This window comes from Pogona vitticeps, chromosome 2 (genome assembly GCF_051106095.1).
Source record: "Pogona vitticeps strain Pit_001003342236 chromosome 2, PviZW2.1, whole genome shotgun sequence".
Taxonomy (NCBI): domain Eukaryota; kingdom Metazoa; phylum Chordata; class Lepidosauria; order Squamata; family Agamidae; genus Pogona; species Pogona vitticeps.
Window position 1 is genome coordinate 19100922 of NC_135784.1, and position 25304 is coordinate 19126225.

At 43.3% G+C, this 25304-nt stretch overlaps 1 protein-coding gene and 1 long non-coding RNA gene across 5 annotated transcripts in view; one reads left to right on the forward strand and one right to left on the reverse strand.

Annotated features, from left to right (window-relative positions):
* The window catches only part of LOC110071008 (uncharacterized), a 34346-nt gene that overhangs the window by 4402 nt on the left and 4640 nt on the right, over positions 1 to 25304 (forward strand). Inside the window, exons 1-5 of one of the 4 annotated variants that reach the window (XM_078388078.1) lie at positions 12760 to 12866; positions 15288 to 15756; positions 16288 to 16414; positions 17256 to 17323; positions 20854 to 20980. In XM_078388078.1, coding sequence (XP_078244204.1) covers positions 12847 to 12866; positions 15288 to 15756; positions 16288 to 16414; positions 17256 to 17323; positions 20854 to 20980 — 811 coding nt within the window. In that variant the 5' untranslated portion in view covers positions 12760 to 12846. Of the gene's footprint in view, positions 1 to 135; positions 263 to 1411; positions 1480 to 5416; positions 5544 to 6267; positions 8557 to 12759; positions 12867 to 15287; positions 15757 to 16287; positions 16415 to 17255; positions 17324 to 20853; positions 20981 to 25304 lie in introns of those variants that run through there. The other 3 variants (XM_078388079.1, XM_072988267.2, XM_072988263.2) reach the window with 3 other exon arrangements.
* LOC144587470 (uncharacterized) lies at positions 9096 to 10111 on the reverse strand. The gene is made up of 2 exons (XR_013542625.1): positions 9983 to 10111; positions 9096 to 9632 (listed from the first exon to the last, which is right to left on the reverse strand). It is a non-coding gene; the product is annotated as an uncharacterized LOC144587470 (long non-coding RNA).

A 25304-nucleotide genomic window follows, 5' to 3' on the forward strand; every position in this document is an offset into this window, starting at 1 on the left:
AAGAAGGCTGTGAAGGACTTTCATTAAAGTTAAAACCTACAATATAAAATGCAGCCACCTCTCTTTCCTTGTTCTTTTGAATTTAGGAGGTTATCTTAAATCTCTGAGGAGGGCCTGGTTTCTTCTCTTATTTAGAGTCCAGTGGCCTTTGAGGAGGTGGCCGTGTCCTTCACCCAGGAGGAGTGGACGCTGCTAGATCCTAACCAGAGGGCCCTCCACCTGGAAGTCATGGAGGAGAACTGGCAAACGGTGTCTTCTCTCGGTAAGGCACACTCTTTCCCCATCGGATGCTAATCTCTCTTGTTCCTGATGCAATAATGACTAGTAGCAATGACGGCAACAAGTGAACTGCTGGATAGCTCAGTGGCTTAGGTCTCTGGCTGTGGAGCCAGAGTTTGGGAGTTCAGTTCCTCACTGTGCCTCCTGGAGAGGGGCTGGACTGGATGATCTTATAGGATCCTCTCCATGTCTGTGGTTCTAAGGTGGGGGTTAATAACTCTTCCATGTTGGAGTGATATCCTAATTCACACTAGCCACTGTGAAATCCCTAATGCCAGACTGAGTAACCTCCTACTCTCCATACTCCAACTCCCATCATTGTAGCCAACTTTGCAAATGTTGCAATCATGCTGAGAATCATCAGTGTCTGAAGAGTGACGTTTCTCAGACTGTGCTAGTAGATTCCAGAGAGGTGCAGCTCTGATTGGGGTTTTCATTCTGACAATTAATTGTGGGAGCATTTAATAAATAATAATAATTTTAGTAGTCTAGAGCTGGAAGGAACCCTATGAATCATTACATCCTCCTTTTAAAGGAGACACAGTGGGGAATTGAACTTTCAATCTAAACCGCTGAGTTATCCAGGAGTTGGTAGATTCCTGCTGGTGGCATGATGATTTAATAGCACGACTACCAATGACAAGAGGTTTTCTGAACTGGATTAAAAAAACTGGTGATATTCTGAATTAATATAAGTGACAAATTCATCTTTTCTCATTTGTAACTCATTGTCTTTAATTGTATTTTAAAACTCCCATCCATGTTTTAGAGCAGCTAAAAGTGTATGTTAGAATACTGTGAGAATTGAGAATGTTGCATTCCACCCTACAACTTTAGAAAGTATCTTGGAAATACAGAGATCAGAAACACAAAAATGCAAACTTGCTAAGTTGCATGGCGTGATGATTTAGTAAGATAACTAACAACAGGGGCCTTTTTGAACTGTCCTTTAAAAAAACTGGACGTAATCTGAATTAATACCCTTTTCACTTAGGAAATCAGTGCTTTTTACATGAATGTGAATCCACTTGTGCTCCGTGATTTAGTTTTAAGGCGGCATTTCTAGGATTTTGATCTTAGCCTGAAAGAAGCTGATGTGACTGGCTTCACACTCCTTTTGTCTCCCCTGCAGAGTCCATAAGGATGCCAGCAGCAGGTATTTCTTCATCTGTTCCTTGTGGTGGAGTAGAACCAGATCAGGTATGGACAAGGCGATTAAAAAAAAACCCTTAGGTATATGAATCCCTGTGTATTCACCCACTTGATTTCTGAATGAGGCTGGCCTTTCCTTTTTCATGAAAGGCTTCTCCTCTTCCACACTTATATAGCCTGCTGGTATGCCATGGTGTGTTGTCCGTGCAGGGTATAGCACTTATTATGGTCTATCTGGTTGTTGCAAAAGGGGAAGAATGGGTTCTCTTCTGTTTTGAAGAATGGCCCAAGATCTTTGAGTTGTGTGAGGTTTTTCAGAAATGAATATGGGGACAGAAGCGATGATTTTATTCTCCCTATCCTCACATTCTGAATGTGTGTGTTTAGTCGTTTAGTCGTGTCCGACTCTTCGTGACCCCATGGACCAGAGCACGCCAGGCCCTCCTGTCTTCTACTGCCTCCCGGAGTTGTGTCAATTTCATGTTGGTTGCTTCACAAACACTGTCCACCCATCTCATCCTCGGTCGTCCCCTTCTCCTATTGCCGTCACACCTTCCTAACATCAGGGTTTTTTCCAAGGACTCTTTTCTTCTCATGAGATGGCCAAAGTACTGGAGCCTCAGCTTTAGAATCTGTCCTTCCAGTGAGCACTCAGGGTTGATTTCCTTTAGAACTGATAGGTTTGTTCTCCTTGCAGTCCAGGGGACTCTCAAGAGCCTCCTCCAGCACCACAATTCAAAGGCATCAATTCTTCGGCGGTCTGCTTTCTTTATGGTCCAGCTCTCACTTCCATACATCACGACAGGAAAAACCATAGCTTTGACTATTCGGGCTTTTGTTGGCAAGGTGATGTCTCTGCTTTTCAAGATGCTGTCAAGATTTGTCATCGCTTTCCTCCCAAGAAGAAGGCGTCTTTTAATTTCGGGGCTGCTGTCTCCATCTGCAGTGATCATGGAGCCCAGGAAAATAAAATTTGACCCTGCCTCCATATCTTCCCCTTCTATTTCCCAGGAGGTGATGGGACCAGTGGCCATGATCTTAGTTTTTTTGATGTTGAGTTTCAGACCGTTTTTTGCACTCTCCTCTTTCACTCTCATTACAAGGTTCTTCAATTCCTCCTCACTTTCTGCCATCAGAGTGGTATCATCTGCATATCGGAGGTTGTTGATATTTCTTCCGGCAATCTTAATTCCGGCTTGGGCTTCTTCCAGTCCAGCCTTCCTCATGATGTATTCTGCATACAAGTTAAATAAGCTGGGGGACAGTATACAGCCTTGCCGTACTCCTTTCCCAATTTTGAACCACTCAGTTGTTCCATGACCAGTTCTGACTGTTGCTTCCTGTCCCACATATAGGTTTCTCAGGAGACAGATAAAGTGGTCAGGCACTCCCATTTCTTTAAGAACTTGCCATAGTTTGCTGTGGTCCACACAGTAAAAGGCTTTCGCATAGTCAATGAAGCAGAAGTAGATATTTTTCTGGAACTCTCTGGCTTTCTCCATAATCCAGCACAAGTTAGCAATTTGGTCTCGAGTTCCTCTGCCTCTTCGGAATCCAGCTTGTACTTCTGGGAGTTCTCGGTCCACATACTGCTGAAGCCTACCTTGGAGGATTTTGAGCATAACCTTGCTAGCGTGTGAAATGAGTGCAATTGTGCGGTAGTTGGAGCATTCTTTGGCACTTCCCTTCTTTGGGATTGGGATGTAGACTGATCTTTTCCAATCCTTTGGCCACTGTTGAGTTTTCCAAACTTGCTGGCATATTGAATGTAGCACCTTAACAGCATCATCTTTCAAGATTTTAAATAGTTCAATTGGAATGCCATCACCTCCACTGGCCTTGTTGTTAGCCAGGCTTTCTAAGGCCCACTTGACTTCACTCTCCAGGATGTCTGGCTCAAGGTCAGCAACTACATTGTCTGGGTTGTCCGGGATATCCAAATCTTTCTGATATAATTCCTCTGTGTATTCTTGCCACCTCTTCTTGACGTCTTCTGCTTCTGTTAGGTCCCTCCCATTTTTGTCTTTTATCATGTTCATCTTTGCGCAAAATGTTCCTCTAATATCTCCAATTTTCCTGAACAGATCTCTGGTCTTTCCTTTTCTGTTATCTTCCTCTATTTCTTTGCATTGTTCATTTAAGAAGGCCCTCTTGTCTCTCCTTGCTATTCTTTGGAAGTCTGCATTCAATTTTCTGTAACTTTCCCTATCTCCCTTGCATTTTGCTTCCCTTCTCCTCTCTGCTATTTCTAAGGCCTCGTTGGACAGCCACTTTGCTTTCTTGCATTTCCTTTTCTTTGGGATGGTTTTCGTTGCTGCCTCCTGGACAATGTTACGAGCCTCTATCCAAAGTTCTTCAGGCACTCTGTCCACCAAATCTAGTTCCTTAAATCTGTTCTTTACTTCCACTGTGTATTCATAAGGGATTTGGTTTAGATTGTACCTGAGTGGCCCAGTGGTTTTTCCTACTCTCTTCAGTCTAAGCTTGAATTTTGCTATGAGAAGCTGATGATCAGAGCCGCAGTCAGCTCCAGGTCTTGTTTTTGCTGACTGTATAGAGCTTCTCCATCTTTGGCTGCAGAGAATATAATCAATCTGATTTCGATATTGCCCATCTGGTGATTTCCATGTATAGAGTCGCCTCTTGTGTTGTTGGAAAAGAGTGTTTGTGATGACCAGCTTATTCTCTTGACAAAACTCTATTAGCCTTTGTCCTGCTTCGTTCTGAACTCCAAGGCCAAACTTCCCTGTTGTTCCTTTTATCTCTTGGCTCCCTACTTTAGCATTCCAGTCCCCTAGAATGAGAAGAACATCTTTCTTTGGTGTCAGTTCTAGAAGGTGTTGTAAATCTTCATAGAATTGTTCAATTTCAGTCTCCTCAGCAATGCTGGTTGGTGCATAAACTTGGATTATTGTGATGTTGAATGGTCTGCCTTGGATTCGTATTGACATCATTCTATCATTTTTGAGATTGTATCCCATTACAGCTTTTCCCACTCTTTTGTTGACTATGAGGGCTACTCCATTCCTTCTACGGGATTCTTGCCCACAGTAGTAGATATGATAATCATCTGAGCTGAATTCGCCCATTCCTGTCCATTTTAGTTCACTGATGCCCAGGATGTCGATGTTTATTCTTGCCATCTCCTGTTTGACCACCTCCAGCTTCCCAAGGTTCATAGATCTTACATTCCAGGTTCCTATGCAGTATTTTTCTTTACAGCATTGGACTTTCCTTTCACTTCCAGGCACGTCCACAGCTGAGCGTCCTTTCGGCTTTGGCCCAACCACTTCATTAGCTCTGGAGCTACTTGTACTTGTCCTCCACTCTTCCTCAGTAGCATGTTGGACGCCTTCCGACCTGAGGGGCCCATCTTCCAGCATCATATCTTTTAGCCTTTTGTTTCTGATCATGGGGCGTTCTTGGCAAAGATACTGGAGTGGCTTGCCATTTCCTACTCCAGGTGGATTGCGTTTAGTCGGAACTCTCCACTATGTCCTGTCCGTCTTGGGTGTCCCTGCACGGCATAGCCCATAGCTTCTCTGAGTTACTCAAGCCCCTTCGCCACGGCAAGGCAGCAATCCATGAAGGAGCACATTCTGAATAGCCTCTGTTTTCTTGTGGGGGAGCTAAGACTGTAAGAGGAGTCATGCTGGGTGAGAGCAAAGGCCGACCTAGTTTGACATCTTGTTTCTCACAGAGACATCTTAGATACCTCTCTTGGAAGATCCAAGTCAGGCAGGCCACCCATGGCCCTTTCCCTCCCTCCTTTGTTTCCCAACAACTGGGATTCAGAGGCCTTTCTTTTTTGGAGTGACCACATAGCTGAGATGACTAGAAGCCCTTGGTAAACTTGTCCTCTAAAAGAAAGGCTGTGAAGGCCATTAATAATAGTTAAAACCTACCTTATAAAAGTCAGGCACTTCTCTTTAAGAGATTATCTTTATGAATCCTACGAGGGAGCCCTGTTTCCTCTTTTATTTAGGGTCTACTGACTTATGAGGAGTTAGCTGTGTCCTTCACCCAGGAGGAGTGGGCATTGCTGGATCCTGACCAGAGGGCCCTGCACAAGGAAGTCATGGAGGAGAACTGGCGAATGTTATCCTCTCTTGGTAAGACTCTCTTTCTCTGGCTGATGCTAATCTCTGTTGTTTCTAGTACACTAATGTAGAATATGTAGTTACACAGGCTCTTAGATGCCGTATTTAAGAAACTGACAGGGAGGGGAAGGCTGCTCTAAATATGCTGGAGTGCCAACCACATAGTTCCTAGTCAACAAAAAAACAAAAAAGAGCAGTTTGTACAAGTGTGTCAGGCAGTTGTCACAAACCTCACTTTTGTGAATGCTCTGATCTGTGACTTGCCAGTTAATTTTGGAGCAGTCTCTATAAACAATGAAGTCAACAACCATCCTGGCCTTTCTTGCCCTGACTGGTTGCTATACTCCATGCTGCCACATGGCCAGATTTGTTCTTATAGGGGTTGTGCAAAAAAAAAAAAACAATAACATCATCCTGTAGCATGTTAAACTAAAACAAAATCAGGGCAGGGTAAAAGAACAAGATGCAAAGGCGCTAATACAGTTCTTAACTCATAATAAAAACAGGCCTTCACCTGAATTCTGAAAGAATGGAACAGTGGTATCAGGTGACCATTAAAGAAAATAAGTAGTTTTTCTTGGAATTCTTAGGTTTGTCTGTAGATATTATGGCAAAATTAAAGAGGGAAAAATAACAACATTTTGTGGCACATAAAAGAATAGCACATTTCGTTCCTTGTGAGCTTTCAGGAACCAAAATATACTTCTTCAGAAAACCTTTCTTTTTTCCTCCTTAGAATTGTTCGACTCTTCAGTTCAGTCTCTTCTGCATTTGTCTTTCTTCCCCGAAGATATGTCAAAGGAGAAAAATGTACGTTCCAAGTGTGAAAAGAGTTGTACACAAAAATTAGACTTTGCTGGACACCAGACAACCCACAGAGAAGAACAAAACTTGATCCGAGAGAAGCCTTATGAAAGCATCGTGTGTGGAAAACATTTTGCCATGGTATTTCACGTAAGAGTCCACACTGGAAATAAGAATTTTGTAAGTGAAGTATCAGGGGACCATTTAGAACAGAAGTTACACTTTCTGAGACATCAAAGAGTCTGCACAAGAGATAAACTGTACAAATGCCAGGAGTGTGGAAAATGTTTTGCTAAGAATTCAAACCTTGTGAGCCATCAAAGAGTCCACACAGGAGAGAAACCGTACAAATGTGAGGAGTGTGGAAAGTGTTTTGCACAGAATTCACATCTTGTGAGGCATAAGAGAATCCACACAGGAGAGAAACCATACAAATGTCTGGAGTGTGAGAAATGTTTTGCTCGGAGCTCAGAGCTTGTAAGGCATAAGAGAGTCCACACAGGAGAGAAACCGTACAAATGTGGGGAATGTGGGAAATGTTTTGCCCACAATTCAAAGCTTGTGAATCATAAGAGAATCCACACAGGAGAGAAGCCGTATAAATGCCAAGAGTGCGGGAAATGTTTTGCTCAGAATTCAGAACTATTGAAGCATAAGCGAGTCCACACAGGAGAAATACCACATGAATGCCAGGAGTGTGGGAAATGTTTTACCCAGATTTCAAAGCTTGCGAATCATAAGAGAGTCCACACAGGGGAGAAACCATACAAATGCCAGGAATGTTTTACATGTTTTGCTAATAATTCAATGCTTCTGAGTCATAAGAGAGTTCACACAGGAGGTAAACCATACAAGTGCCAGGAGTGTGGGAAATGTTTTGCTCAGATTTTATACCTTGTGAATCATATGAGAGTCCACACAGGGGAAAAACTATACAAATGCCAAGAGTGTGGGAAATGTTTTGCTCGGAACTCACAGCTTGTGAACCATATGAGAGTCCACACAGGAGAAAAGCCATACAAATGCCAGGAGTGTGAAAAATGTTTTGCTCGAAACTCGCAGCTTCTGTTTCATAAGCGAGTCCACACAGGAGAGAAACCGTACAAATGCCAGGAATGTGGGAAATGTTTTGCTCAGAGTTCACAGCTTCTGATTCATAAAAGAGTCCACACCGGAGAGAAACCATACAGATGCCAGGAATGTGGGAAATGTTTTGCTCAGAATTCACAGCTTCTTATTCATAATAGAGTCCACACAGGAGAGAAACCATATGAATGCCAGGTGTGTGGAAAATGTTTTGCTCAAAAATCACTGCTTGTGAGCCATAAGAGAGTCCACACAGGAGAGAAACCATACCAATGCCAGGAGTGTGGGAAATGTTTTGCTGAGAGCTCAAAGCTTGTGAATCATAAGAGAGTCCACACGGGAGAGAAGCCATACAAATGCCAGGAGTGTGGGAAATGTTTTGCCCGGGGCTCAGATCTTGTGAAACATATTAGAGTCCACACAGGAGAGAAACCATACAAATGCCATGTGTGTGGGAAATGTTTTGCTCAGACCTCACAGCTTGTGACTCACAAGAGAGTCCACACAGTAGAAAAACCATACTGTGAGGGAGTGCAGGCACATACTCTTAGGAAGCAGTTTGTCCTCAGCACACAAGTAGCAGACAGCCAAGAGAAGGCTCAGTTGCCTCAGCATCAGGCTGGTTGGCTGGAGTCCCTGCAGCTTCAGGAGAAACAGTGTCCTGATGTGATACAGCTGCAGGAGGTAGGATCAAGTGAAATAAAAGAGCAAAACTGGGAAGGCAGGTGGTTTCTCCCTATCGTGGAAGAAAATATACATAAGGATGCCAGAAGCTGTCTACCCTCACCAGGTTTATTGGCTTGTGACAGGAGGCAGGCAGCAGAGACTCTACCCGTGAGCTTGGATGCCACTGCCACAACTCTGGAGAGGGAAGTGAGTGAAGGGACCAGGAGACACGAGCTGCAGAGATTGAGTTCTTACGCTTATTTATACTAGCCATCTCAAAATAATGTGTGTCCTAGACTTAAGCTTTTTCCTCCTTCCTGAACCTGGACTCTAGAATTCCAGTGAATCTAACTGTACCCTCAAGATGGCACATAGTTTAGAGACTGTAATTTGACCCTGTAGGACAGTGCAGGAAAAGGCAGAGGGAACTGCTGCTGTAAACCTAATAAAAACTGTTACGAGTCAAGAAGCTGAGCTGGAGTTCATCGTTATTGACAATGAACCCCAGCTCTGCTGGTGAAAGGACCGCCGGGGGGGGCACATGTACAAATGCCAGGAGTGTGGAAAATATTTTGCTCAGAAGGTACACCTAGCAAATTATAGAAATACCAGGAGTGTGGGAAATCTTCTGCTTAGAATTCACCCTTTGTGGGCCATCAGAGAATTCACCGGGGAGAGAAACCCTTCAAATCTCATTAACACATAAACTATTTTATTCATGCTTCATATTCCAAATGTTGTGAACCACCAGAGACTCACTGTAGGAGACAAACTATAGAAATAATAGGATTGAGGAAAATGTTTTATTTCCCATGGAGACTGCAGGGATTCAATAAAGGCCAAGCTCTTGGGCTGAATAAACTGGAGGAGGGACCAAAGCTGTAACTACTAATTTTTGGTGTCCAGAGCTTCACATGATATTGATATACAGAGGGAAGGGATGGAGGAATTGGGAGAAATGCCTGTTTCAGGGCATACAATGACCACATGGGTTCTGCACTGAGTCTATTTTATGTATATTTTCTTCTACCTGAGAAGAGGCTGGATAGGGTATCTGTGCTTGGGATAAAGCAAGTTCAACCTACGTATTCTCGAAGGCTTTCACGGCCGGGATCTGATGGTTATTGTGGGTTTTTCGGGCTCTTTGGCCGTGTTCTGAAGGTTGTTGTTCTTGACGTTTTGCCAGTCTCTGTGTGGCTGGCATCTTCAGAGGACTGGAGTAGGAACTCTGTCCATGCTCTGTTGCTGTTCAAACTCTTCCAGCCACAAATTGAGACCACCCCAAACAGCATCCCTCCGAAGTCCATCCTCTCTACCCTGGAAAGTGGTGAGAGTACAAGCCGCCAGGGCAAAAATGAAGAGCCCCCCTCCCTTGGACAAGAGAAGGAATGTGTAGAGAAAAAGACAGGGAAATTAGGAAGGGGAGGGGATGAAAGATATAAAGGGGAAAGATGGGTAGAAGGACGAGAGAGAAACATCTGGTACAGTTGAAACAAGCAAAGAATGGTATTACCTGTGGGCTGGGAATGGATATGGCTGGAAAACCTGTAGACTCTTAAGTGGGAAAAGCTGATATTACCTAAAGAGAAGGCAGAAAAGAAGGAACTACAAACCACCCAGTGAAATGTTTTACTGCCAGTGGAGTAAAAAGATCAGAGGAAGGAGCCTGCATAGATTAAAGAAAGGGGAGAATGGACAAACCCACGCAACATAACTGCCTTCCTAGGGAAGCCCACGAGAGAGAGAGAGAGTTGTGAGGAGACGAAACACTCCCCATGTTTTGTCCCTGCTGTTGTCAATGGACCCCTATAAGACGCAAAACTTGAGGCGGGAGGAGGTCTGAACTAATTATTCCGTTAACCCGTTCCTCTCCCCGTTGGAGAAAAATGATGAACCCGCTTTGTTAGAGACCGTTAATACGCTGAGAAGTAAACGTTGATGATTTTAAAGCAAGAACGAGTGTCTGAAGTATCTGTCGGGCGGGAACAAAGACAACAACAAAAAGGGGGGGGGGATGAATAAAGAGCCAAAAACACACAGACAACGATCCGAAGAACTCCAGGCAGCTGAGAGAAAGGTCTGCTCCTCATTAAAAAAAATATTTTTTAAAAAAGCAAATTCTTGCTTGTGAGGCCTTCAGGGAGCAGTAATTAAACTCTTTTCTGAGGAAAAAAAGCACCAGGGGGAGCTGTGGGTTAAAAAAAAAAACACCCAACAACACGGGAAGGTGCATACATGCAGAAAGCCATTTTGCACGCTGGAGCTTGGTGGGTTTCCCACCTGCGGCCCTGCCTCTTGCTTCTCCCAAACCCATTCCAATCATCTTCACGAGTCTGAAAATAAGTAACTCCACGGCTTATCGAAAAATTCTACTTGACTCTTCGACTCAAAAAGACGCGGGAGAAACAAGTCTTGAATTGGGTTTTCTTCAACCTTTGTTTCTCTCGCTTCTTTTAAAACATCGGGGCCTCGCCTTCCTTTCCCAAACCCGCTTCTCTTATGCCTTTTTACCGCCTGCTTTCCCAACCTCTTCCCGCTCTGGGAAGGGCGCTGAACCCAGTGTCCCCCAACGTGGGAGACCACGCTTCTCCCCTCAACTTTCTCGTCCCCGTAACAGCTTCCGACGTTTCTCGCGTGTCCCCCCCCCTCCTACTCTTGGGTCTTCGGCGAGGCGAAGAAGAACAACGGTTCACATTCCTTCCCCGATTACTGTTTTGACCAGAACCGTCTCCTTGCTTTATTCTGTCTTTCTCCCCAATCAGAAGGTCCGGGTGGAGGTGTGTTTTTTTAAAAATAGGGTATTCTTTCTGATTTAGGAAGCTTTAAAATCTACCGTGGGCTTCCCTTCCCGTGGGCGCTCCTCTCACGGGTTTTTCCTCAACCGTCTCTTTCAAGTGTCAAATCCCCAACTGCATCCTTCCAAGCTTGCCTTGCATATAATTTTCTACTGAGCCAGGAAAAGTACTGTATTGAGACACCCGGTGTGAGATGTAGTGGAGGGAATGATAGAAGAGGCTTGGGTTCAAATCAAAACTGCATAGAAGAGGCCTGGGTTCAAATCAAAACCACATAGAAGAGGCCTGGGTTCAAATCAAAACCACATAGAAGAGGCCTGGGTTCAAATCAAAACCACATAGAAGAGGCCTGGGTTCAAATCAAAACCGCAGTGAGTTGTGGCAACTCACGGTGGAAGTGGAACTAGTAAAACCACTCCTTAAATATTTCACTTGAAAACCCTAGCAGGGTTAAGGGCACCAACAATAAAGCTTGATGAAGTGGGTTTTTTTTTTACCTATTTGCATATATAATATGATAATATCTTTAGTGGTCTATAAAGGTATCGCGTATTCTTGCATTTGAACCATAAAGGTATTTCTCAGAGTGGAACTTTCCTGCCATTTTTTCATACGAGGAGTTCCAAATAAGGCAATAAAGGCATGGGGAGATTTGGAAGGATGCCATGGCGGATTTGACGGGTGAGGAAAAACCGTGAGAGGAGCAGCAGTTTGCAGTGAAGGACGGTCCGTGGGCAGGGAAGCCCACGGTAGTTTTCAAGCTGCCTAAATCAGAAAGAATACCTATTATTAGAAGCCCCTCACCCGGACCTTCTGATTGGGGAGAAAGAGAGAATAAAGGATGGAGACAGTTCTGGTCAAAGCAGTAATAGGAATGTGAACAGTTGTTCTTCTTCACCTCGCCACAGACCCAAGAGAAGGAGGGGAGACACACGAGAGACGTCGTCGGAAGCTGTTACCGGGACGAGAAAGTTGAGGGGAGAAGCGTGGTTTCCCACGTAGGGGGACACTAGTTTCAGCGCCCTTCCCAGAGCGGGAAGAGGCTGGGAGGCAGGCGGTAAAAAGGCCTAAGAGAAGCAGGATCTTGGAAAGGAAGGAGAGGAGCCGATGTTTTAAAAGAAAATCTTTTTTAAAAAAAAGATGTTTAAAAGAAACAAAGGTTGAAGAAAACCCAATTTAAGACTTATTTCTCCCGTGTCTTTTGAATCGAAGAGTGTCGTTGACAAGTAGAATTTTTCTATAAGCTGTGGAGTTATTGACTTATTTTCAGACTCCTGAAGATGATGATTTGGAATGGATTTGGGTGAAGGAAGCAGCAGGTGGTTGGAGTTTTGTGTTAATGGGAGGATCCCACAGGAGTTTCTGACCCTTTTGACTGAACACTGTATACTCTTTATTTATCAGGGACACGTTGCGTGGAAAATATGATCTCTGCGTTCAGCTCTGGCCTTTGGCCAACACAATCTCCTCGGGGCAGGGACCTGTCATCTTGCATGTTGTGAAACGCCCTGGAAACACTGTGGAAATTGGTAGTACCCAGAAAGGTCGGGTGGCTTAAATGAGTGAAGAAATGCTAGGCTGCACATGGTAATCACAGGAAGCAGGAATAATTTGACGCAGGGGTAGTTGGGAGTTTTTTTTAAAAAAGATAAAGTTCTGGAGGCTTTGCAGATGACTCGTCTCCCTGACAAGTCATGCTTTTTAAAAAGGTTTGTTTTCTGCCAGGTTCAAGGAAACAGAGAGCAAGACTCCCCATCCATGTGCTCCGAGAGGAGATTGGGCGAGTCTGTGCTTCCCTTGCCAGGAGCCTGGCTCGGCTTCAGTCACGTGATAGGAGGAAAAAGACATTTTATACCCTTAAAAAAAGTGTGTAGATTCGTTCCCCCTGCACCCAGCCAGGAGGAAAAGCTTGGCAACTTTTAACGGTGAGACTTTGGAAACAACCTCCGCAGCCTGTTGACTTGATGCACAAAAACGGGGGGAGGTGGGTGAGTATTATTTTTTTCTGGATTTTGCTGGCTGGGAAAGGAAAACCTGGGAAGAAGCAGAAAAAAAATAGTATTGGGTGGAAAGGGAGGAAACCAGGGATCTATCTCTGGGAAGGAAGGGCAAGGAGAAAAAGGAATTCTCAGTGAGGAGAAGAGGGATAGGAAGAGGGAAAGAAGCCCTTGGAAGTTGTTTGGTTGTGAAGATCCCATGTGAAAATTCAGATAAAAGCATGAGGATCCAGTTTGATTTCATGGATCTGCCCTAATCCCTTCTTCTTTTAAGAGATACATTACAGGCTTCCAAAAATGTGTACACGAAAGGTTAATTTCAGAAGATTTTTTAAATGTGGGATCTCAAATCATAGGTCCCAATCTGCATCTAGAGATCCACCAAAATCATGGGCAGGGTCCCATATGAAAACCCTGTGGATCCATGCCTGAGACCCATGGTTGGGCATCACTGCAAAGTCCTGTGGCAAAAGAGCCATGATTTCTGTGGTATAATCTATGACCACAGAGGGAACCTATGATTTCAGGGTGGTCTGGTGAGGATCCAGTGCAATAATCATAAGAAATCTTGAGGATTAATTTTTTTAAATTCATGGATTTGCCATTTCCCAGTCCCGTTCTCTGGAAGGATGCTCAGAATCTGCCATGATTTCTGTAGTCTAGTCTGTGGGTGGAGATTAGGCCTGTGATTTTCAGGTCGTTTGGCGAGTATCCCATGTAGAAAGAATGTAGATCCTAAAGGGTTTGTACCTTGCACTGCTACAAATCCATGCACCGAAGAACCGATGATTTCCCAATTGTAGTCTCTGGCCACAAATGGGACATGTAATTTGATGATTGATGAAGCAAGATGCCATGCAGATATCATGTGGATCCATGAATACCCATTCCTCAGATGCATGTTTGAGTGCTACTGCAAAGTCATGCGTCAAAGGATCTATGTAATTTTTGTGGTATAGTTTCTGCGCGCAGACTGTGATTTTAGAGATCCTTTCCCTGGCCCTCTTTTCCCAGACCTGCGGTATCCCTCTAGCAATTAAGGGTTGATTGCTAGAAGGGAAAGGGACCGGGGTGGGGGAGTGAGAGATTCTCATGGCGGCTTCATCCCCACCCCATCCTCTGCCAGCTGTTGTGGTAATTTCTCTCTACTTTAGCACTGGCCCCGTGAAAAGCAGAAGAGGAGAACTGATTCTGATTCTTGGCATTTTGGATAGAGGAATTAAAAGGGAAAGTCAAAGGTGTTAAATTAATACTGGTAAAGGGGGAAGAGTATGGGACCTCCAGAACCAGGATGCTAATCTGTGCAGAGATGTTGTCTTCTAGCAAGGCAGCTCCAAGCTGAGGTATTCAGGAAAGAGCATCTGTCTCCCGTAGCATTACCTTTTGAACTGCAGAGCTGCAAGGAGCCTTATGGATCATGGAGTCCATTCCCTCTCAAGGAGGCCCAGTGGAGAACAAACTCCCAAACTCTGCCTTCAAAGCCAGAAACCGAAGCCACTGAGCATTGTACCTTGAAACACGGGGAATAATATTATGAGGTACAGTGGTGCCTCGCAAGATTATTGCTTTGCATAACGACGAATTCGCTTTACGATGAGGTTTTCGGAGCGGTCTTGCACTTTGTTTAATGATGTTTCCTATGGGCGATTTTTGGTTTACGATGTTAGGGACCTTGCTTCGCAAGACGGTTAAATTTTAGGTCCCTGTTTTTCGCTTTACAATGTTTTTGACAGCTTGGTCTTGCTTCGCTATACGAGTCTTTTAATGGTCTCTGTTTCGTTAGACAGCTGTCTTCGCTTGGGAACCGCGTTTCACTTAACGATGTTTCCTATGGCCATTTTCACTTTACAATGACAATCCGTCCCATTGGAACGGATTATCAGGTTTTAAATGCATTTCAATGGGAAAACATGATTTGCATGACGATGTTTTCGCTTAACGAATTAACATCATCTTGCAGAGGCACCTCTGTCATTTTATTTTTTTTAAATAACTAAATGTAGAACAAAGACTGCCAAAAATAAAACATAAAAAACAGTTTCACAAATGTGTACATTTCAAGAATATATGCACTGGGTTATTTGACATCTAGACTTCTAAAAAGTAAAATTATGGTTACATTACTATCTCTTGCACTGAGAGAGGAGATTAATGAATGTAGAACAAAGATCAAGTTGGGGAAGGTGCTTCCTCTTCTGAATCTCTGATATTCTCAAGAACATTGGTCTGTGAGGGTAGGTGAAGAAAGAAAGCCGCATGCCTGTCTCTTGTTTCAGCCTTGGACTTCTTCTGTCTTTCCACTGCAGATGAGACTTGATTAGTTGCTGTTGTATATTGCATTTATGGTTGCATCTTAAGTTTGCAGCACTTCCTTTGTACAGTCTGTGAAGGTAGTCTTTGCCCAGCAGGAGGAGAGTGGTTCCAGAACTCCTTTGGAAGCATTGTTGGCTACAGAATAAAATGAGGGACCAACAGACATCTGGCCGCAGAGCACAACGAGATCCAGATGTTGTCAAGGCAGGAAGCCTCGGGACATGCAACGAAAGAACATTGGAGAAGGTCCCAGGCGAGGAGATGGTCAGTCCAGTCATCCAGTGCCAACATTTCAGGAAATTCTCCTACAAGGAGGCTGATGGACCTCGACAGGTTTGCACACAACTCCATCATTTTTGCCATCAGTGGCTCAAGCCAGAGCAACACACAAAGGCTCAGATCCTGGACCTGGTGATCCTGGAGCAGCTCCTGGCTGTCCTCCCGCTGGAGATGTCAAACTGGGTGAGAGAATGTAGAGCAGAGACCACTTCCCAGGCGGTGTCGCTGGCAGAAGGTTTCCTGGGTCTGACTCAGGCAGAAGAAAAACAGCAGGAAGAACGAGAGGTGAGAGCAATTTATGCCAGGGGCTCAGAGTCTGCGTTGGGCAGCCCACGCCTCCTGCTGCCTCTCTACCTGTCAGGGCTTTGTCTGTTCTACTGGCATTTGCACCACCCATCGCGTATGGTCCTTGGAATCAAATGTGTGCTCCAGGTGCATCATATGTGGAAACCAATCACATTCCCCAACATCTTAGAGTTTTCCACTTCAAATCCTCATGTGCCTTAGTTTTCTAATGAAATGTCAGGTTTACTTATGTCATTAGCAGAGTACCCAATTCAGCTTTGTAGCAGGTACAGTGGAAGGGTCTAATCCCTTTCTGTGGATTTACGGGGCGGGGCAGGCGGTGGAATGTCCAACCCACAAGCATGTCCAGGGCTAATGAGTCAAAAAGATGGGGGAGGAAATCCTTCAAATTTGACCCCTGTTTGGTCTTAAGAAAATCTGAGGATCTGGTGTACCAAGTCCCAGCCTCATCCACTGACATTTTTGCTCCCCCCCCTTTCTGTCTTCTTCTTCCTTATCATGGATCTTCAGATGAGAAATCTCTTGGTAGAAGATCAGTCTGATTTCCATGCAGCACAGATAACTCCAGGCAACACCGGACAGAGTCCCCAGCATCAAGAAATACATCAGGGCAAAGAGGGAGGTGCCAATTTGATAGGTAAGGATTAATGCTTGGAGGTCGTGTGTTTTTCCTTGTGTGAAAGAAGAGGAGGGTCTGCATTTTAAAAAATGTATATAGGGTGCAGGTGGCATAGAAGTCGAATGGATAAATAAATAAATAAATATTTTATTTATTCATTCCTTTATTTAGTTTCTATACTGCCCATCTGGCTACAAGGCCACTCTGTGCATTTCACAGCATGATAAAACAACAAATATACTTTAAATAAATACATAACATAATAATTGCAAAACAGAAAACCTCTAAAATACAAATTCAGGGCAGATCCTGATGCACATCTGTATTTAACTTTGCATCCTTCAGTGATTGATACTGATTTGATTGTATGCTATATTTGTATACCGTATAACTTCCGAGATGCCCACGGCTGTGTTCCTCATCACCTCCTCCTCAGTACAACTCCCCTGTCAGGGAGGTCAGGCCGAGAGATGCTCAGTGGCTCCGTGTCACCTAGCAGGTTTCATGGTTCAGTGGAGATCAGAATCATCTGAGTCCTTGTCTCCTATACCACAATCCAGTGGGTCCAGAATGTTTTGTCATCACAACTTCTATCTCCTTTCACCTTCATCCAGCACTTTTTTTGTATGTATTTTAAAATAAAATAATAAATGCAAAAAAAGTCTTACTTTTTGAGTTTTATTCACACACACCTTCTTGAAGGGGCACACCTTATAGTTTGGAATCAGTGTCTTTTATTGGGATGTGAATATCATTGTGTTTAAGGGTTTAGTTTTTAGCAGGCATTTCTAGGATTATGATTCTTATTCTGAGAGAAAGTTACATGATTGGCTTTCTGCCCCCTTTGTCTCTCCCGCAGGGCCTAGAAGGAAACCAGCAATAAGTACTCCTTCGTCTCTTCCTTGCGATGGAGCCAAACCACATCAGGTACATAGAAGACAGTTAAAAGCCACGTTGTGTATTAGAATTCCTGTGTAACAGTTTTAGTTCTCAATTACTCTGGCCGTTTCTTTTTAATGAAAGTCTTCATGTAATCAGTGCTTACATAGCAGGCTGATAAAACATGGCCTTCACCTTGCGGGGAATAGCATTTCTTATTATTTCTAGTTGCTGCAAATGGAGAAGAATTTAGTTTCTGTTCTGTTTCGAAGAATGTTCCAAAGTTTGTGAGCTGTTAGAGGTTTTCCAAAACTGAACATGGAGACAGCAGTTATTAATTTCCGCTCCGTCGTCAATCATTCTGAATACGTAGATCTCTCTCTGCCTCTGTTTTCTTGTGGGAGAACTAAGAGTGTATGAGGAGCAATACCAGATGAGACCAGAGGCCTCCAGCAAGCTCTCAAAGCAGGCTGGCTGCCAGTAGGTTTTTTACTCTACCTGTTGTTCCCCAGCAACTGAGATTCTGAGGCCTCTCTTCCTGGAGGGAGGATGTGGCCAAGGTGACTAGTAGCCTTTGTAAACGTGTGCTCTGGTAGTAAATCTGTAAAAGCTATTCTTGAATTTAAAACTTATGATATGAGACCCAACCACTTCTCTTTAATCTTTCTCTTGGCATGGATGACTGAGAATCTTCACAGATAAGTGGCTTGAAAGATAATAGTATAAATAAAAACAGGGAAAAAACCCTGGGGCAAAGAGCAAAAGATTACAGGAGAGGATGGTTATAGGGGAGAAAACGCCACCAGCGGGGAGGACTGATATGACTCTTTACTATACAGTGGTGCCTCGTTTTACGATTGGCCTGTTTAACGATGAAACTGCATTACGATGAACCTTTTGTGATCACTTTTGCGATGTTTCCTGTGGGGGAATTTCGCTTTGCGATGATTGGTTCCCTGCTTCGGGAACCGATTCTTCGCAAAACGATGATTTTCCAACAGGTGATCAATGGTTTCAAAATGGCCACTGGGTAAACAAAATGCCCCCCTGCTGTTTTCTGGGATGGATTCCTCGCTGCACAGGCAGCGAAAATGACCGCCCTATGGAGGATCTTTGCCGGATGGTGAGTTTACAGCCCTTTGGAACGCATTAAACGGGTTTTAATGCGTTTCCATGGGTTTTTTCTTTTCGCATTACGACGTTTTCATTCTACAGTGATTTCGCTGGAACGAATTAACGTCGTAATGCGAGGCACCACTATATGCTGATGTAATAATAATAATAATAATAATTTATTTACGGTCCTTAGACCAGTCACATAAGTATAAAACCTTATAAAACCTTAAAATTTCTAACTTTCAGTATTCCTTTAGAACATGTTGGCATACATACAATTGGGAACTGCAATCTAATTGGTATTTAACTTCCGCAATCGAAGTATTGCTACACAGAATCTCGCAACCCAACAGGTGATCTGCACATCAACATTCGAGAGAAGGAACTCAAGCCTATTTCCCTCTGAACGTCCTGGCAATCTATCTATTAAGGGGGTTATAGTCTCTTTTCGCACTGCTTCATGCAATGGGCAGGTGAAGAACATATGCTATATGGTCTCGATCTCCCTCAGGTGGCAGGAGCATAACCTTTCATATATGCTGATGTGCTTTTGTAATTGCATATTCTCTATTCTGTTAATTACGTGTTCTGTTAATTACATGGTACATATAATGATGTAATCCTAGAATTGCAGAGTTGAAAGGGACCCTGTGGATCATGGAGTATAGCCATGGAGTCAAAGATGCACAGTGGGGAATTGAACTCCCAATCTCTGGCTCCACAGCCAGATGCCTGTACCACTGAGCTGAGTGGTTTAAATATCTGGTGCAGAGCCAGACATTGGGAGTTCCATTCTCCACTGTGTCTCTTTGGCGGGGCTGGACTTGATGATCCCTAGTGTCCCTTTCAGTTCTTTCAGTTCTAAAATTATTAAAGGCTAAGATTTCTATAGTGGAGTGCACATATTTTATAATAAAGCAGATGAAAGATTCAACTGAGTAATAAATTGCAGGGTAGAAATCATGTACAGTGGTGCCTCGCTTAGCGATCGCTCCGTTGAGCGACAAAATCGCTTAGCGACGCTGTTTTTGCGATCGCAAAAGCGATCGCTTTGCGATGTTTCCTATGGGGAAAATTCGCTTTGCTATGATCGCGGGGAAGCGATCATCGCAAAGCCCCCATTTTCAGCCAGCTGATCGGCAGTTCCAAAATGTCCGCCGGGGAAAAATGGCCACCTGCTGTTTTGCCTCGCTTTAGAGGCACTGAAAATGGCTGCAATGGAGGATTAGCGCATAAGGTTAGTTTTTAAGACCATAGGAACGCATTAAACGTGTTTTAATGCGTTTCTATGGGCTTTTTAAAATCGTTTAGCAATGTTATCACTTTGCAGCGATTTTTGCTGCACGGATTAACATCGCTAAGCGAGGCACCACTGTATATTTAAGTGTATTTACAGTGGTCCCTCGCATAACAAACGCCCCGTTTAACGACGAATCCACACAGTGATGCGGATTTTGCGATCACAAAAGCGATCGCATTGCGATGTTTTTAATGGGTAAATATCGCATTGCGATGATCGGTAAGTGTTTCGCTTACCGATCTTCGCATTGCGATGTTTCCCCAACAGCTGATCGGTGGTTCCAAAATTGCCTCCGGAATAAAAAAATGGCCACCTGCAGCGTTTTCACATGGTTTCCTCGCTTACCGAGGCGGCGAAAATGGCGGCCGTATGGAGGATTTCCGCATAGCGGTGAGTTTATCCCCCATAGGAACGCATTGAAGGGGTTTCAATGCGTTCCTATGGGGTTTTTTGCCCCGTATAGTGACGATTCCAGATAGCGACGATTTATCTGGAATGGATTATCGTCGCTATGCGGGGCACCACTGTATCTTGTTTACTATTCATATCTCATAATAACTGCTTATAGAGGAATAATCACTTGTGACTGAGGGTGGGCGGGCTTAATGCAATTTCTACACACTGCTTTAAATAGCATTTACAACACATGCCTACACAAAGGGTATCAGGAACACCTTAGCTGAAGTCTTATTATTACAGTCTAAATCATTGTATGAAGTTTCATTAGAGTACTTACTTGTATTTTCCATTCAGTTTATTAAGCTTGCACGGTTCCATGTCTAAAACATATTAAGTTTGCAATTACAATTTTTGGATATTCAATAGATAGAAAACAATATATCCCATTTATATCTGCTTTCATGTGCTTGTTCAATATAAAGAAGAACAAAAGAAATCTTCGGGGGCATTCAGTCACGGGGGGGGATTAAAGGATATCCAGGAGAAGGGAGTAAATTGTACAGGGTGCAAAAGATTTCTCTAGTTCTTGCTGATCTTAGTCTTTTGGAGATCAATGCCAGCTGTGGGGAACACAGGCTTCTGATATTTTCCTAAGAAGTCTATAAAGATCTGTAGGATTCTTGGGGCGTCAGAGTCTCTGACCTGACCTGAGGTTATCTCTAAGAAAACTATGAAAAATACTTCTTTTCTTTTTTGTTTTTAGAATCCAGCAGCCTTTGAAGAAGTTACTGTATCCTTCTCCCAGGATGAGTGGGCACTGCTGGATCCTGACCAGAGGGCCCTCCACCAGAAAGTTATGGAGGAGAATTGGCAAATGGTATCCTCTCTCGGTAAGTCACTCTCTTTCCCCAGTTAATGTTAAACTCAGGTGTTAACAATGCAATGATGACTAGTAACAGCAATGACAATGCTTCTATGTTGCTGTGACGTCCCAACTAATACTAGCCACTGTGATATCCATAATGCCAGACTGGGCAATAAATGTAACCCTCCAGATGTACTGAGCTGCAGTACCATAGCCAGCTGTGCCAAATTGGAATCATAGTGAGAATACAGTGGTGCCTCGCATAATGAGCGCACTGTTTAACGACGAATTCGCATAGCGATCCCTTTTTTGGGATCGCTAATGTGATCGCATACCGATGGTTCCAATGGGCAAAACTCGCAGGTTTCGCTTACCGATCTTTGCATTGCGATGTCGGGGAATCAGCTGTTCGGCGGTTCCAAAATGGCCACTGGAACACCCAAAATGGCCACCCGCATTGTTTTCGCGCCCTGCCCTCGCTTACCGAGGGCGCGAAAATGGCGGCACTATGGGGAAACTTCTCACAACAGTGAGTTTTAGAGCCATTGGAACGCATTAAACTAAGTTTAATGCGTTTCTATGGCGTTTTCTGTTTCGTATAGCAATGTTTCCCCGTAGCGATGGTTAATCCGGAATGGATTAACCTCACTATGCGGGGCACCACTGTAGTTGTTCATCAACATTTCAGGAGCTGAAGGTTCTCAGGTTCTCCTAGAAGATTCTCATCATAGGCATCCTTCAGTCTCGAGAGACTATGGTAACATGCTCTGAATCGAGGAATGTCCTCTCCAGAACATGAAGCCCGGGTAAGGTAATGTGGAGGATAGGCTGTTACCCAAGCAGCAGATCCCCCCTCTCCACATTGCTGAAATGATCCAATGGAAAGGCAAGAACCAATACAACTGGTTCCAGCAATGTCGCAGGAGTTGGCAGAATGACACATGCTGCCTTCGGGACTCCAGCTCCGGATTTTGCCTCGAGGTTAACTCCTGAAGCCTTTTCCATGAGTGGATATAGCCACAAGGCAATGGAGGTTTGAAATCGGAGTTTTCCTTCTCCTAGATGGGCTGCCTTCCATGGCTGACGAGCCCCACCTACCCGGCCTGCTCTTTACTAGTGCAAAAGTACGATCTGATCCTTAAAACTTAGGCCCCACCCCCAGGCCATGTGGTCAGGAGACAAAAAGAAAGCCCAGGGGAAAAAAACTCAGCAAGGCATCCATGCAAACAGACCTGGCCTTCGCCCTCAGCCCAGCTTCCTAGGGAAATGGGTCCTGGGTCCTGGGACACGCTCTTTCAAAGCAGGAAGTCCCACCCCTAGGCCCCACCCCCAGGCCTAGGGGGGCAATCCAGTCAATATAGGTATAGATAGAACGACTTTCTCCCTCATACAGACAACCAGTGGCAAGGTGTTTGGAACTCATCTGGGTAATTCGTAAGAAGTCTTTTCATTGTTGCAATGATTCCAGCCAATTCCAAAACTTGTTAATTCTATAAAAGTCCATTTATTACATCATCTCTAGACTCCATACTTAAATATACTAATTTCAAAAACTTATGTAAGGCACTCTTACAGGCGTGAGGAAAAAACTGTAGGTACAGATCTTCAAATCCAAGCGTCATACGGTTCTGCAGAAACTGCAAGCTTACTTAAAACATATGATTGCACCTTGTAAAAAAATGCCGGAATTAAAATTTAGATAATAGGGAAAATTTAAGACGTGTTTCAATCTAAAATACAAACACATTAAAACACTGGAGCTCATAATCTAGAAAGACAGAGAATAAATCTTGAGAACACTGCAAACTTCCTAAGAATACAATGATAAAAAGGAAAAAAGCTTATCCTTTTCAATGAAAGACATGCAAAACAATTAAAACTTTAAAAATTAAAAAACGAGCACTATTTTGCAGTGTGTTAACGCACAGAAAATTTTGTTGACACCCAGCCATGTGTAAATTCCATTGCTGGCTGTCACTGCCTCACAGTTATCTTAGAAGATTCTAGAGATATGAAATTTGAACTGGGAATGGGATTTTGGTCCTCAGTTGTGGAGCATTGATTAGTAAGCTGGATAGTGATGGTGTGATGTTTAGTAAGCTGCATGCTTAGGGGCATGCTCTACCTCCTCTATTACTTCTTTGAAATTATTTTAACTGCATTTAAAAAGTAGTTTCAGCTGTATACTTTTTAAAGATGAGATCTGATTTAATTCTGTCTTTATATTTATAATGGATTTCCTTTCATTGCACTTGAGAGGTACAAGCTAAAGCAGAAACACTTCTCGCCCCCACATGTTAGAGCTGCTACAAGTGTATATTAAAGTGCCATAAGATGAACTGAGAATGCTGCATTGCTTTTTCTTTTTTAACCCTCAGTTGTCTGAGAAACATCTTGGAAATATAGAGACGAGAAATTAGAAATGCAAACCAGCTGAGTTACAGAAATTTCTCTTGAGACATACCAAAATGTTGCAAGAATATGCATGTTTTCAAGTTCTTTAGAATCTTCACTAATTATAAAGCACTTCAGAATTACTGTGTTTTCCCCGTGTATAAGACACCTCCATGTATAAGACGCCCCCCACTTTTCTAACTCAAAATTAAGAAATCTAAGTGGGGCTTAGCAAGTGCAGGGGGAAATGGATAAAAGCACTGCAGAATCGCTTTGATCCCTTCTTTTCCCTCCACTTGTTTTTGTTCTCTACTCAGCTTACTTCCGTGTATAAGACAACCCTCAATTTTTAGTCTAAAGATTTTAAGACAAAAGTATAGTCTTATACACAGAAAAATATGGTACGCATCCTTTCCCCCCTGCTTGTTAACAAAACGGAATAGTAACTTTACATCTTTAAAAAATCTTCATCCAGGACACTTGGTGACAGATTAGATTTTTGAGATCACTGGTGATTAATGAAACACGTTAAGTCATTTTTCTGATCATTTCAAACACGTCAGGACCTTCATTGCTTAAAAGCTAAAGGCAAAAAGAGGCTAATAAGCTTCTACAGAAAAATGGTGTCCAGATAATAGAAAAGTCACACTCTGTTCTAATTTGGTTAGAGGTTCACTGGAATGCTGTGTACAGTTCTGGATGCCACCTTTTAAGAAAGATAATGAGAAGGTGGAACCAATATCCTGCATGAAGCAGATATTAAAGGGTCGGAAAAGCAACTCTTAAAGATCAGTTAAGGGAGTAGAGGAGGTTTATCCTTGACAGGAAAAGATTGAAAGAGGATGTGATAGCTCTGTGGAAACGTTTGGGTTTCCACACAGTAGGTGGACCAATTTTTTCTCAAGTCCACAAATGCAATTCCAAAGATTAATTCCAAATAACACATTTTGAAACTTCATACAATTGTGGTGCCTCTTTTTGGCTCCCTCTTGACCCTTCCTGCTCTCTTCTTCCCCCGAATTTAGTTTATTGTTCCCACACGTCCGTGCATTTCTCTGATAGAGAATGGAAAACATGGGAAAGATTGATAAGCAAGCTAGAACCTATAATACCAGACTGGACAACTCATTTGCTAGACCAGCAAACATAATTAAAGCTGTAATGATGGCTGACTAAAGGAAGTCTTTGACTTGCTTAGCAGTGGTAATATTTGGGACAGAGATGAGAAATAATATAAATATAATATAATCAAAGACTACATTACTACTTTAAATGAGTTCAAAATCATAGGACAGGATAAATGACTGCTGCAGTCCACCCTCTGATACTTTGTGAAATTTATTCCTATAGTAGTTTAACATAAAAGTAGACTAAAATCCTTTGAAGTGTGTTGAACAAAAACATGAGTGATAAGATTTTAAATCCCTGATATAGTTCTTCAAATAAGAAATGAAATAAAAAACTTTTGATCTGCACCATAAAAGAGCATAATGTAGCACCAGGTGCCCTAGAAGAAAAGCAAATTTGCACATATACAAAATGGTAAAAATTAAATTTTCCCTCCATGTGAGCTTTCATGTGTCAAAATCCATTTTTTCAGAAAACTTTCCTTTTTTCCATTTGTACCGTATTTGCCGGTGTATAAGGCGACTGGGAGTATAAGACGACCCCCAACATTCCCACTCAGAATGTAGAGTTTGTTATATACCGTACTTGCTGTTTAAGACTACCCCCTCTTCCGCATGCGTGATTCTGCTTTGGCTGCATCATGGGGAGAGTTCCTTTTGCCCCTTTTGGAGAGAGCCAGGATTTGCTGGAAGAAGGAACAGCAGAGAGGCGGCAGCCATTTTGGAGAGGCGGCAGCCATTTTGAGAGGCAGCAGCCAAGTGGTCACATCTCAAAATGGCTGCCGCCTCTCTGCTGCTTCCCGACAATCAGCTATTCAGCGCTAGAGT